Source organism: Parasteatoda tepidariorum, chromosome 1, assembly GCF_043381705.1.
Source record: "Parasteatoda tepidariorum isolate YZ-2023 chromosome 1, CAS_Ptep_4.0, whole genome shotgun sequence".
NCBI lineage: Eukaryota > Metazoa > Arthropoda > Arachnida > Araneae > Theridiidae > Parasteatoda > Parasteatoda tepidariorum.
Window position 1 is genome coordinate 29,127,553 of NC_092204.1, and position 16,072 is coordinate 29,143,624.

Consider the following 16,072-nt stretch of genomic DNA (forward strand, 5'->3'; position numbering starts at 1 on the left):
TATGATATTCCACTTGAAAATATAATAGCGGTAGCCACAGATGGGGCACCTGCTATGGTAGGGCGTTACCGAGGTTTTGCTACATTTCTCAAAGAAAAAGTGCCTGGTATACGTACTATTCATTGTGTGTTGCATAGAAACAACTTAGTAGCAAAATATCTGAGTCCAGAGTTACATAAAGCTTTACAGTTTTGTATTAAGTGTATCAATCAAACTGAAGCCCAACCTCTTAAATCAAGATTATTTTCCAAACTTTGTGAGGAAAACAACGAGTTATTTAACCAATTACTTCTGCACACCGAAGTTAGATGGATGTCTAGAGGTGTATGCTCGCAAAGGCTCGTAGAGTTATTTGACTCCACGATCGAATTTCTCAGGGAAATAAACCCTGTTCTGAGTGATGAACTCCAAAACAATAAGAACAGTATTTTTTATTTAGCGGACTTATTTGGAAAATTTAATGATGTCCAAACAAAGCTGAAAGGAAAAGATGTAACAATAATAGAAGTTCAAACAATACTGTTAGGTTTCCAAGTAAAATTAAATTTATTTAGATCTTCATTGCTACGTAAGGATTATCAATAGTTTTCAAATCTGCGACAGTTAGAAGTAAAAGAAGAAGACTTAGAAACATATACAGGTCATCTTCAAAAATTGAGCGATGATTTTAAACTGCGCTTTGTCGATTTGGAAAATATTGACATCCTTGATTGGATTATTGTGCCATTCTCAAATTGAAAATATGGACATCGACCTGCAAGATGAGCTTGCTGAATTATTTTAGGATCTTGAAGCAAAGATGTTTTTTAAAAATTTAACAATAGACAAATTTTGGACAAATATAAATATAATGCAAAAATATGTAAAACTTGACGAAATAGCTCAGCCATTTATGCTAGCATTTCCAAGTTCTAGTATGGTCAAAGCCGGTTTCAGTCACGTAAATTCAATATTTACTAAGTACGGAAATAAATTAATTGTGGAGTTTTGAGGGGATTAAAATTGATAAATTTTTAATCCAATATAGCGAACCTTGCAAAAAAAAAAAAGCACCAGGCACACCCATCTCATTAATTAAGAAGCAATAAATCTGTAGTTACTTTACTTATTATTTCTACTTATTTATACTTACTTATTATTTAATAAATATTAAGGTATTTAAACTTCAACATTAATTTATTTTTCATAAAACTCTTGTTACACAATGTACTATTACTTTAATAAATGCTTAAAATCATAAAATAAATGTACAAACACAGTATCTAATAGAGTTTTATTTTAATTAACAGAAAATTACTTTTATGGGGGTCGATGGAGATTTCGAAAAATTATGTAGGGGTCGATGATCAAAAAAGTTTGGCGACCCCTGCTTTAGAGTGACTGGATGGAATCTGAATATTAATTACATTGCGCATAACGCCTTCCGTGAGAAATAATATTAACACTTCCCCCGGTGAGCTTTCAGTTCATTACAAATTAAACATTTCCAAATTTTAATCGAAGTTGTATTTCTCAAAGTGAAGTAACAATTTTTTTTAAAAAATATTATGAAATTTCAAATTTATACTTTAGGAATAACACTTAATATTATAAAGATTATAATTCGATAATATTAATCTAATTCATAAAATATGTTTTATAAACATTAGAACTACTTACCAGTTCTTAAAAAATGAAGTTTTTGAAATTTAAATTAATAAAATATCAAGTAGTTTAATTAAATTATCATGGATAATAATTAAATAATTTTTAGTAAACAAACCCTTTCTTATGAAAATTATATTCCTATTAAACAGACATGTATTCAAACAAGAAACAAATATATGTGAATTTATTTTTTTTGCTTAAGTAAAAAAAAAATTTCAAATAATATCCTCGAATAAATTTTAATTGTAAATTAGATAAATGTTTATCTTAAGCAGTATTACAAAGTAAAATGTTCAAATAATAATAAATGTATATATAAAGTTCAAATAGAGTGTTCAAATAATGATTGCAATATTTAACTTCAAATAAAATTAATTGTCCACTTCTAAATTACATAATTAATTTATAGGACGTTTGTGATGATTATTGACGTTTCAATTTTCAAGCTCTTAATGTGTTATCACGTCCTTGGGATATTTCCACAATATTTCTGAATTTTCACATGCTTCTTGGAAGTTTATCATCATAAGTTAAGACAATGTCATTTACCTTGAAACTGCTATTACTTTTATCCAGATTCACATGATTGACCGCTTTTAAAATTAAGATAGATAAATAGGAAATCTTAAATTTAAGATTTCCCATTTCTCCAAAATTCGTTTAAGTCTGGATATTTACATTTTTTAATTAAAATTTTTTGTTCTTTTCCATCATACAGTCAATACTAGATAATTTGACTGGCGGTAAACTTATTAACAGTCTTCCAATTAGGATGGTGTTGGAGGAAAAATCTCTAGCGAGTGTGTAGTCACATAAGTAATAAGTTTCCAGTCGATTGCAGCTTCCATTTTACACAGAGCTGTTTCTAGTTCTTCACTCGTCAAAAATGATTTCTTCAGCAATCTCCTATGAAAGATTTTCATTGAACGAGCTATCATCACTCGTAAAATCCACCCAACCAGGGTGCTCTTTCAACAGATGAATCTTCACCCCTTTGAGGAATAAAACTATTCTACTTCAGAACTGTTCAAAATAGTCAATAATTTTTCCAATTCTAATTTTGCTCATTTGAATGTCTGAGCATTGTCTGAATAAACAACAGTTTAGAGTCCTCTTGTTGATATAAAGGGATCAAAAGCAAGTGAAAATGCTTCGGTTGTTAAACTGGAAACTATTTCCAAGTGTATCGCTTGTGTTACTGTGTGGGTACATAACATGATGTAAAATTTGCTGTTTGCATAGTATCCTTCACAAATAAAGGATCAAGCAAAATCCAAGCCAGTAACTGAAAAAAGAGACGATTGTTCTATCATGTCTTTTGGAGCCATATTTTCACTTCCTGATCGAACGTTGAATATGGTGCATCTTCCTAGTATTGACTTAAGTACCTACCTTTCGGAATGCATAATTTCTCTCGTAAGTGTGTTTGAAATACCAGAGTGTGCATTTTTCATAATAAGTTCTGTAAGTTTAGTTTTTGATGGAAGTTGGATAGGATGTTTCTGTTCTCTTCCACTGACAAGTAGAATCCCTTTACTGGAAATAAATAGATTTAAAAATGTCTGAACTCTGTCCTTCTTTTCAATAATCACTTTTCTTTATGAATGTTTTTTCAGTCAATCTCATTAAGACTAAATTTTGCTATGATGTCATATATTGGTTAAGGTTATCATTAGGAATGAAAATAATGTTACAATTAAGTTCTTAAAAATTGTTATTGCCCCAAAATAAAAATAAAAAGCTCTCCTCTATACTTTCTCTTTAAAAAAAAAATCTTTTACGTAAGGAAAGGGAAGACCTTCTAAAATTTAAATGTTCATAATCTGTCAGTGTCTTGAATGACAGCTACTTATATTCTCAGCAGTTATAATAACCTCAGATTTGAGGATCATAACCTTAGTGTTGAGCGCTTACAAATTTCTAGGCTAACTTTTACTACTTCTTTTAAATGGGTGAACATTGAAACATTTTTTCCTCCATAAGCATATCATCAACCAATCTTATGTGAATAAATTTATTGAATAGTGTAATATTACATAATAATCTGATAAGTTATTTTCTGTATTTTGAACTAACCGCTCCAATTTGTCTGCCCTCTCGAATCCACACTCTGTTGCCTTCTCGGGAACGTTGCTCTGAATGCTTGATAGATTTGCCAACTTATGTTTCATCACTGATGATGATTACCTTATTTCTCATCACCATTCAGGGGATTGTTATTAAATTCTATTTTAATAAGAGTCACGTCTCAAGAGCCAGAAACATAGCCGCTGATGGTCTTACCACACATTATGTATCTTTTTTAGGGAACTAAATGAGGACAATCTTTGATCTGCTGCCGATTTAGTGTTTCGAAATCTGTCAGAAAATTCTCTAAAAATCAAAAAATACACCAAAATTAAAACATTAATCTCTGAAAATCTGAATAATTTTTACAAAAAGTTGATACTGAGTGAAAGACTCTGTCTAGGAGACGAGAATTTTCAATTGCCGTACTCTATAAAATGTACATTTTATGGAGTTATATATTTTACGACCCCGAAGTGTTCTAGGCTCTAATTTTTTTTTCCTCTTTGGTTTTTTTTATTCTTCAGGCTTATTTTCTAGCACCGTTTAATTGTGTATATTGGATGCGTTGTTTGACTGTGCATAGCCGAATCCTGCTGTTGTGCCAATTAATAAAAAATAAAAAAAATTCACATTCCATTTATCGGCTTGCATTTATTTATTAAAATGCATGTGAACAAATCCAAAAATTTTTTTTATTCTTTTACTTTTTGAAACGAATTGAAATATTTAATAAAAAGTCAAGAAATTTACTACTATCAACAGCAATTTTCACATTTTATAAGCATGTTTAAATTTTTTGCAGTTATATGTATTTCTTACTGCAGAAAGGGTTAAAGAATTTTTCTTTTTAGTGTTCAGTCATTTTTTTACAGTGTAAGTAAAAAGCATCCGAAAGTTAATGCATCTCGGGAAATGTTCTTAAGATCGAAATATTTTTCAATAAAAATGTCCTTGCTTTGGGCCGTTGGCATAGGCAATAAATTTTATTTTTTCTTTTAAAATCATTCATTATAGCATGAAACAGCAGTTACTGAGCAAAACATTTTGTACCTATCCGATAAATCTAAAATCTGAAGCGATTTCTTCATTGGAGTGAGAAAAATAATGTTCCCGAATGGAACGCATTTCCTTAATTATTTAATTATCTCATTTTTCTCTCCTGAGTGACCCGAGACATACATTCCGTCCTTGTAGGAGAGAGAAAAACCTGCTCTCTGTTGGCGATATTTTTCCTCGCCTCGCTCTTCTTTTATTTTTTAGTAGTAAATAGAGAAGAACTTCATTTCCCGATTGCGCATTTCTCCACAAGTGATCTGCGCGATGAATTGAACATGACATGTCCGATACTTTGGGACGGATACTTGGACACGCGGGCAAGTACAGCTTCCGAAAAGCGCAACTGAAGTCCCGGGTAAGTGTCTATCTATATACGTGTTATTCACTTTCGAAGGAGGGCGTTGTATTCGCATACATTTACCTTACTTTCCCGTAAATATGCACAAAAAAAACGTTCTTCCCTCCTTTGCAATTTTTGATGGCAGTTGTGACCTTTTATTGAGGTCAATGTTAGAACAAAAATATATTTTTGAGGATACATTATGTCAACATCAGGTTCGATTTCTTATTAATATTACTAGGGTTCACGCCAGTAAGGCGACAAATGTCGCTAAAATCATACGCATGGGCGATAGATTTCTCACCTTGAAATTTGTTTGGGAATTTACAAAATAGTACTAAAAAATAGTTTTTTGCATTGAATTCTATGCATTAAAATTATTGCTGTACTAATTTTATTGTTCAATTTAATTGGTATGGAATTCTAATCCGGCTTCATTATAATGAATTGAACTGAAAGTGTCTGCTACGAAAATTTTTAAATTATATCTTGAAATTTCAAATTTACATGTGTGTTATGCGTTGCATTCATGTACTGACAGCATAATTTTTCATCAATAAAATATTTTTTGCTCTTTTAGAATTGACTTAATTTAAAATTTTATAATTTTAGATAATTTATTTTTAATGCGATACTTTGTTTGTTCTTACTTTCTCTGTTTTCCTCATTCATTTATTTTATTTGGTCTCAGCTTTTTAATCTCTATGTAGAATCTATTTACGAATACTAAATTTAACTTTTTTTTACACTTTATTTCATTAAATACTATCATTATGGGATAAATAACCTAATTGGTTTTTAAGTGTTATAGATGGCAATTAATAATTTTTGATGTGTAGCATTACACGAATTATGTAGTTGTAAAATTCGATTTTTTCCCCCCTCAATTTTGTCTGCCACATTGTTTTTCGACCACTAAATGACTGAACCTATGTGATCCTATTAGACCACTAAATTTTTATTACTGGTGTGAACTCTAAAATTATCCTTGCTGTGAGACAAATAATATCCCAATCTTGCCATTTAAATATAAGGCCCTATTTTCTTCGTTAATAGTGGTTGAAAATATTAAATAATACTACATCCACTCAAATTTCTGAAAGCTATTTTTCATAAACAAATGGAGATATTTCGTCGATTTTCTTTTATTATTTTGTTTACATGTATCGGGGATGAAATGAATGTCATCTAGAAATATTCCTATATAAAGCTGCATAAGTCTTAAATAGTAACTTTGCCCCTCCCTGTTTCTCGTGCATACAACACATTTTGTTTTATTTTTCAGTCTTATCGTTCTCCTCTATTGCCTTTTTTGTAGGACATGTAATGGGGAAAAATTAAAAAAGGCGCTTATTTCCGACCACTATTTTAGTATCCTTTTATACACGCATAACTGCTGCAGGAAAATCACTTTGTGAATATATCCTTATTGCTAAGTAATGTGTTAAAATGACTAAAAAAAGATTTTAACTTTTTTTTAAAATAACTTTTATATATTTACTTTTTTGTCCATCCCTAGCAGCACTTGTAGAAACAGTTTTTATTCAAATATTACGGTTTTAAATTTTAATTCTTTTCACCCCAACTCTAAATATTATTCCTCAAATTGTGTATATTTCACGTCAGCATTTATTATCAAAATAGTAAGTCTTTCCTCATGGTGTAGCAGAGGAGGTGTCAACTATTAAGGAGTGTTAATTATTTACAAAATATTTTATATGAAGAATAAGTATTTGTACGGTGTGTACTTTCGCTGAATAAAATAAGCTGAATTCTGGTTTTCAAAACAGAATATTGTTTAAATAATAGTAATCTGAGAAACGTAATTATTTTATTTTTGAAATTAGTTTTTTTTTCAATGAGAAATGCTTTTGAAATTCTTTATAAATGCTTATCCTTTTCTTAGTTTATTCATTATATTAAATTAACATTAGGTAAATATATAATGCCAAGGAGGAAAAATATATTTTTGACTTAACAAGGTTTTCGAGTTATCGAGAGTATACTGTATTTGTTCGACGCCGGCTACATTAAAGTTAGGTACTATTGTTTAAAATGCAAACAAATTTGCTGAACTGAATGTAAATTATTTAGAATTAGTGAACAAATAATGACTTAAGTTCGATAATTATTTAAATTATGACTTCAAAATGAATTCATTGAGCCTATGTTTGACTGAACTGTTGGAAAAAATGCATACATTCCCAGAACAATTTTAACTCATTTGAAAAGATATCCAAATCATTTGTATGAGCTTCCTAGTTTCAGATTATTATCTTAAAGAATCTTCTTTAGATAATACGTGTGAGTTATTTATGCACTATTTCAATAGTTTATCTTTTTAACTGCAATATCAATTGTCATTTTAAATGGAACGCCTTTATCTCATAAAAACAAAAAAATGAAATGAAATACAGTCGAATCCCGCTATTATGAACACTCGGTAGTAGTGAAAATTTTAAAGGCTACCTTCTAAACTCCCATTTAACTAACGCTGTTTTATACACTTACAGTTCAATGGGTACAAGTTTGTTTATAATAGACTATAATTTCGTTTAATATTTCTTTATTTTTTTAATAATTTCTCTTAATTTAAATTCGTAGGAGTCGCGATTGCAAATGACGGCATATCTTTACAAATTGTCAAATCTTACACTTACATGCTCTTCGCTTTTAAACTACATAAATCGAAAAAAATATTAAACGGCAAGAAATTTCAGCAACTTTTATATCGTAAGAAAATCGGCATTCAATGTCTTATATATTTTTTTCTTCAGAAAATGAGGACCAAAAAATAATGAATTCTTTACTTATTGCCGAAAAGCTGATATTGATGGAATCAATCGAAAATAACTGATTTATTCCATTAAATATGAAAAATAACCTATTTAATCGGCTAATTTATTAATAATGTACAGTCGTAATCACTATTTCTGACAAAATTATTGTCACATATTTAAAAGTAATTTTTCAAAGACATAGGATATAGTGAACCGCTGTTTATATTGGAATTATTTCTGGGCCCGCAGATACGCTATAACGACTATATTTGAAATGAGTACTTGGTAAAGGTAATAATATTCTCCAAAAATAATGTGAAAATTTTAAGTGAGTATAAATATTTGAAATACTGACTACTCAACTCGATCGCTCAATTCTAAGTGTTTCCCCTTTCCAACAAAAAAATTAAAGTTTAAGGGTAGAAAAATGTCCTATGGATGGACTGGACTAACTTTTATTAACCGAACTTTTATGCACAGTTTTTTAAAATATTAGAGGCTATGGCCCTGCTTGCTATCAATTGCCATTAAATTGCGATCATTAAATTAATAAATCAGTTATATTTCAATGATCAGTACGAGACATAAATAATTTTTCAGTCATTTAAACATAATCCTTAATGTTCTTCAGTTATTAAACAAAATGCGAAGTTTTATTTTCTTAGTCTGTAAGTTTCCAAGAGTTAAACTACAAATAAAATGAAGGGGGGAAAAATCCTACATTCTTTTTTATTTTGGAATTTATTTTTCCCCCCAAAGCAAGTTATAATAAATCTGGCGACCTATGAAATAGACTCATTTATTGACGTTACCAGGAATGTATGTGTGTTATCTAGGAAAAGAGATAAAAAGATGAATTGTGGATCCTATGATATCTGAATTGATAACATTGTAGGAAAGAATAAAAAACAGTTTCACCAGATAATAGAGAAGTTTTGCATAAAGTTTGTCTTACTTCAATTGTAACGCATTTTCTTCTTCTTGATGACTTTAGGGAAATTCGCACTGCAAAAGCTTAAATAGCGTTAGCAGGAGGCATGTAACAATGCTATGCAAAATCTCTTTATTAATTTTTGTTCCTCTTAGTGACACAGGCTATCTTTGAAGAGCTCTTGTGCTGTTAAACTTTCCATTCCATACATGAATCAACATACTAGTTTACAAAATTTATTGTTTTGACACTGACAGGAAATTTAGAGTCTCTCAAAAAGGGATTTTACATGCATTTAACCAAAATACTGAAAGAAATCCAACGATCTAAAAAAGAATTAAAAATAAATTTTTATTTATATCTGCTTTTTTTTTAATGTTTGAATTTTAGAACACTTCTAAGTGGTTTCTCCAATTTAAAGGCTTACTACCTGTACATTTTGTAAATATGTGTGTTGGCGCTTTTTTTCTTACAATGATTTTCATTCAAAGACATTATGGTATCTCGATTCATAAAAACCGTTCGAGTTTTGTGATTATTTTCGTAGTTATGAAAACGCTAACTCACCGAGAAGCTTAAGATTATACAAGAGTATAAAGACGTGATATTTTTTTAGTTCAGAATTTTTTAAATTTCATCTTTTTTTATTCTCTCAAGGCAACAAACTCAACAACTGCAGCGTAAAATGGCAGGACGCGTAGGCGCTTTCTTAAAACTGCGCAATCACTCCCAAAGCTTTATGGATGGGATCGACAGCTTTTTAAGTCATGCGTGAATCAACTGAAATTTAAACTGAGTATTTGAACAATATTTTCATTGTTTTATTTTTTTTCTGTTGAAAGAAAGGAATATCAGAAACTAGTCTTGTTTCGAAATAATTAAAAATTTTAAAAGGAAAATCTAAGATATATCTATTAAAGTTTTTTTTATCGTCCTTCCATTGTGTTTGTTTGCATATATTTTTAGAATGACTTTTATGTCATGTAATAGCTTTATTCTATTTCGTACATTCATGCTTTATTTTCGTGCGTAAAAACATTAGATTTAACTGTTAGTGTAAAGGTAAATAAGATTTTTCTTTTTTATCTGCGATGTTGTTTCGTTGTGAACTTTTTTATTATTATTATTAACATTCATTATGTATTAACTATCGAAGTTTAAGTTAAACGTTCAATTGATAAGATATAAGTTCATTAATATGTCTTCTAGTAACTGCATGTAAAGTGATCCTTTTCTTGGAATCGAGCTAAAAATTTTTACATTGGAAAGAAAAATTTTTTTTACCTATTTTCATGAGTATACTATTATTTATTTTAAGGTTAAATTAAGCGTATTTACCAACCACGCCACTGCTTGCTATTCATTAACTCAGCGGCTCTTATTTTTTTTTAGACTATGGGACCCTATGTGATCGAACTTTTTTTGGTGGAACCCCGAGACAAAAAGAATAAATGTTATTAGCAATTGTGAAAATATTAGTTAACGAAAGACTATTAATTATTTTAAAAATATGTAATGATATAAATTTTATTAATTATTTTGAAAATTTTTAGTGAATGAGTGAAGAATGAAATTTTTCATTATGTCGTTTTATCAATATTAGATTAAGATTGGATTTTATGTCAGGCAGTTGCATTCACAGCGCGTATCTAGTCAAGCTCTTAATATAATGTTTGCAATTTGCATTAACTGAAAATGAATGAGCTGAAATATGGTTTACATTAATATCGAAACGAAAAAAGAAGAAATATGCTTATAATAAATAAATATGCTTATTCTCTGTTAAATATAGGTATTTTTTTATTCGATTTTAAATACTAATTGAATTTTTCATGCATGACTATCTTTTTCATAATTAATTTATTGTATTGTTGTTAGTAAAATACATGTTTTAAAAAAATTTCTTCACACGCATTTTAATTAAATAATTTCATAAAAATAACAAAAATATTAAATAATAGCAGATTATTAATTGGATATAAATTTAATTACAGGTTTCAAAAAACATAGTTTTAAAAAAATCCCTAACTTTAGGAACTCCTATAAACCTTCTTCGGAACCCTAGGGGTTTCGCGGACCACCATTTGGGAACCGTTGCATTAGAACAGTGTTTCCCAAACTTATGATTTTTGTGTACCTTTCTAAATTTTTCCTAACGCTGTGTACCACTAATAAAAAAAAATGAATGTATTTTTTACTATAAAAGAATTTCACAAAAGTTAAAAATCGCAACTGGCTGTTGACACCACTAATTATTATAACTATAACTCTGCAAAAAATAACCAATAGAGAAATAAGTAATTGAAATTTTCATGGCCAGCTTTGTTTTTAAATAAAAATTTTTGTTTGTTGCAAAATATTTTGCATAAGAACGCGTTCCCCCGCTAAACGGTTCCCGTACCCCTGGGGGTACGCGTACCACACTTTGGGAAAATTTGCATTAGAAGATATATTCTCTTCCGAAGAAATATAATTTCCGACATATGATCTTCCGAAGATTTTGACGACTACGTTCAGCTTTTTTAAAAATTATTTCTAAAACTAAGAGCGCGGCTAGAATAAAATTGTATCATTGTCCCAATTTAAAAAATAATCGTCAAATATGAAAGTTTACACTTACTCAAATAGACTCGTTTTAGAAGTATGCGCTTTTCAATCATCTCAAGAAAAAAATAAAATTCTTTTGGTCTTATTAACATATTCTTAATGAAGTGCTCCTGAATGACGGTGTTAAAAATGTAAATCCCATTTACGGATTGCATTATTGCTTTTTAAGGTCATAACGTTAGACATGCGGGGCGGGCGTTACCGGGATTTTCTTAAAACCATGACTGCAGCTTTCAAGGATCCTCTCTTTTCATTGTTCGTAAACGTTCTTTAAAAGCATTCGACATTCCGTGTGGGATCTCTCTCTCTCTCGAAGATGTGTTCTTCTCATTCATTGTTCAACCTAAGTTCATCCATCTGGTATTGGCGATCGATTCAGGAACTGTATAATAATCGTGCATAAGAAGAGATAATAACCTCTTTTAATAAAATTAGATTTGCTCTGGCCTTCTTTCTTTCATCTTCTTATCAAGGTCGATGTCTGGTTCTCTCTCTCTCTTTAGATTCCCTTATGAGAAAAACTTCATATTTAAATGGATCATTCATTAAAGTTTACGCCATTTAAAAACTGTTCCGAGCACAAATAATGAAAGTTTAAAATAGATTATGATTCTAAAGAGGCTTCATTTTTTTTTTTTTTTTAATTTTTAAGAATAAAGTACCAATACTTATTATTTTTAATGAGTATAAGCATCTTACCCTGCTCGCTGACCCTCACCAATATTATAATATATCACCAGACACCAGTAAATTATTAGTAAATATTGGACATTCCTTGAATGTGATTCATAAGTTGTAAGAAGTATAGCCTAAAATCTGAAATATGCTTGTTGTAATAATATGATGTTTAAAATATAAGAATTTAGAGTAATTGGCGGCCGAAAAACGATTGTAAAACAACATAGAATTGCGATGGAACTAAACTTGTCAAAAAGTCATTTTCGAATAAATCGTTAACAAATAGTCGTTTCTCAAACCCGAAAATTCTCGTCGTCATAACGTATTAAACTAATGATGGAATTTATGAAATCACTTGGAAATGGCTTGCAAAAACGGTAGGCAAGCCACCTGGATTTACAATGAAATCGAGTGTATCAAAAAATATCTCAAATATAAAATTCGCTAACGTATAAAAATATCGGAATTTCAAAAATTATAAGGAAATGTCCAAAAAAAAATTACTACAGCTATTCGTTGAGATTTTATAGTGTAAAACGTCTTTTTTTTTTTTTTTTTTTTTTTTTTTTTTTTTTTTTTAGGGAGAGAGAGAAAAATTACGATTTTTTTTAAAACTTAGGCCTAAATATTTTTTTAGCTGAAACTTTCACAGTATTAGTTTTTTTAGCATATATATATATATGTGTGTGTGACAAAAAGCATTTTATTCTTTATTTAGCATTAAATCATTGTTACTAAGCATAACATAACCTTACTCATGTAAACAGCTTTGACTTTTTTCTACCTTTTCTTCATTCAAATATATTTTTAATAGTAAAAATGTATTACCTTAAATACCTCCTTAAAATTTGTATTGATACAACTGAAGAAAAAAAATATGCGAAAAAATATTATGAAGTAAACTAATGTGTACTGATAACCTTTAAATAACGCTGAAGAATGACATTTTTATCTGACAAAGAAATAAGAATTCCTCTACATGCATTACGAATGCTACAATTAGATACTAAATTTTTATTTGGTTGTTAAATGGAGTTGTGAAGTTTTGTTGTAATGTATAAGCATAATCAAGTTATCCTTTTTTAACATTCTATCATATTTATTTAGCAAAAGTGGTTATTTTTAAATAGTTTATAAATTTATAGTTAAAAATTAAATTCTTTTTTTAATGCGGATTTAATCTGGAATAAAAAATATTTTACCTTTTGTTTTAACTAAACCAGCAGAACCCAGTTTAAATTAAAGTTTGTTTTTTTTTCCAACCTTGGATCAAAAGCTCTGCTCCAAAACTCGGTTGTTCCTTCCCTGGAACTAAATTATATCACCGTTTGGTTAGATGGCAAAATATCTAACTCATAAACAGTTGTTAGAATCATCATCTACGATGCATAAACGTAGACACAAAAGCGATGAAATTTATTTTTTTCCCTTTGGCAACAAAATGCTGGTCAAAAAACTGACCTTATTACCCGAACTTTAAAGAACAGTCATGAAAGGAAAAACTTCATTTTATGTGCTCTCAAAATTGAAGCAAAGACAATTTTTAATTAGATTAACCTTTTGCAATGACAATAAATTGAGCGAGGGAATTTTTGTGAATAAAAATGTGTTCAAGTGGTGAAAATAAAGCACTAAAAATGCGCATTATTTGTGCTTTCAAAATTCAGGCTAGGAAATTTCTCAAAAATCTTTGTAAATAAACTTTTAAAAAAAGTTTTCATGTAACAAGTCCACTGCTTCATCAAGAATAACGCTAAAAAGTTATCTCCCTTTGTGTTTCTGAAGTTTCCCATCGTTTCTCGGTCTGTCCTAATCAATTGAAGAAAAATATTAATTTGTAACGACTAGAAACATTAATTATTTAGCTAATTTTAACTATTTTTTAAAGTTAATAATAGAATAACTGAAATTGATTCAGTGCTTTATATTTAAAATTATTTCAATTTTGCGAGCAATTTACATGTATGTATCAAACTAAAAATAATTTTTAATTCTAAACACACATACAATATATGATGTAATCTTTCTTTTTATACCGTTAATTTATTTAGCAGTGATACTTACAAGAGTTAATATGTAAACTTAAAGATATTTTAGAATTTATTTATTATTTTATATACGACGTTGTATAAGACGACTTTTCAAACACCCAAAAGTTGAAGTAAATCAAGAAATCTAATACCACCGAACCGGCAATAACGTCTGACATTTGTTGATCGATCGTGCAATATCGATGCATTATAAACAATAAGATAGATATGAATAACTCTGTATCAGTTTACCCAATTCTAAAACTATTTTTAATTTGTTAAGCAGTTAATTTTGCATTTTCTCTCATCGNTTTTTTTTTTTTTTTTTTTTTTTTTTTTTTTTTTTTTTTTTTTTTTTTTTTTTGAACTATTCTTTAAATTACGACTAGAAAAGAAAGTTATGATTAAGGTAATTTATTTTACAGTATTTCAAGAAATATAACGCAATAAAAACTTTTAAAACAAACGATAAGGCTACAAATTTTAAGATTCCTGAAAATCATCTGTGTCGAATTCAATATCGTTTGCGTCCTACAGTTCTACTTCATCCTCATCAGCTGAGTCGTCTTCCCCCTACCAAAGGATTCGAAATTCTGCTATTGCTAATGCATCTTTATTTGAGGGGGCGCTTCATAGTACTATATTTTAGGGCAAATGTATCCATAGGAAATATTTTTTTATGTTTCTTAGTTAAGAAACTTTCATGTTAGATTTTTTTAAGGGTTGACTTATATACCAGAATTTTGTTATCGCATAATCTAAAATAGGAGGTTATACACCGGTATATAAGGTAAGAACAAAATTATATTTCAAATGAAATCTCTTTCTTATACTTGGGTAAAAAATCTAGTAACAATTATTACTATGAATTAAATATAGTTTTTCTCAAAAAGAAGTTATGCTAGTTTTTTATATCTCTTCCAATTTATTCAATCCTGCTGCTTGCTAATTATGGTTTTATTTTTTAAGTGAGGAATTAAAAAATCTCTGTGGAAGATTAAGCAGAACCTTGTCTGAATGTCAGATGAAACTCCCATTATTTATTAATATAATAAATAGTTACAGCTAAGTTTTTAAGTAGTTAAATTTGGTTTAAAGATTTAAGACTAACTTCTTTTCTCTTCATCATAAGGGAATTATTTTACTATTTCTTATTCGGGAAAATCAAAAAAATTTTAATATTTTGTTCCGTTTCTCTCAATTAAAAAAAAGTAAAAATTCTTTTAATGACGCATGAGCTACATCAAAAGTAAATTTTATTTTCTACACTCCAAAGGGAAAACAAGTAACTTTTATGCCTCATAATTTTCACTAGATGGTAACATCTTTAAAAGTAATTTTTTTATTTATTTTTTCCTTTGAAACTAACATGCGTTTTCAAAGCCAACTCTTTCCCTACTCCTCTTTGCTATAACCATTTAGAAATAAACAAAATGGTGTAAGATGCAGTAAAGCGTCGTGATGACGTTCGATTAGATTGTCCTTAAGTATTGATTTAAACTAATAAAGAAACATGGCAATTCAAATGTATGAAACTTGTGTTTGTGGCATCCATAAACTAAAGATGACACTTTTCTTAAGATCAAGTTTTCGTTAACATTTGTTTTGTAACATTTTATTTCTTTTTTCTGTTAACGGCATATTTTTATCGAATATTATGGAGAAAAAGCTTTATACACCGGAAATGTTTCGTATTAAATTGTTTACTCAGCTTGATGCACTAAACGAATCTGAAAAGTTCACACGTTTATTTTTAAGAAACCCTCTTTTGGGATCATAAACATTTGCTCTGTTACGAACACATCAAATAAAATTTCATCATTATGCTCTAAAAAAATGTTACCGTAAAATTTAAAAAAAAAATAAAGAAAATAGTTTTTTAAAAAATAATACGTGTTACTGTTATCTGTTTTGATGAAATATTACCCTTTTT

The 16,072-nt window shown here is 29.0% G+C and overlaps 1 protein-coding gene across 2 annotated transcripts in view; it reads left to right on the forward strand.

Moving 5' to 3' along the window:
• Window positions 1–16,072, forward strand: part of LOC107454073 (partitioning defective 3 homolog) — a 68,012-nt gene that overhangs the window by 16,863 nt on the left and 35,077 nt on the right. Inside the window, exon 1 of one of the 2 annotated variants that reach the window (XM_043040270.2) lies at window positions 4,902–5,128. The exons of the other annotated variant lie outside the window; for it this stretch is intronic. Coding sequence (XP_042896204.1) covers window positions 5,054–5,128 — 75 coding nt within the window. The 5' untranslated portion in view covers window positions 4,902–5,053. Of the gene's footprint in view, window positions 1–4,901; window positions 5,129–16,072 lie in introns of those variants that run through there. 2 annotated transcript variants of the gene reach the window in all.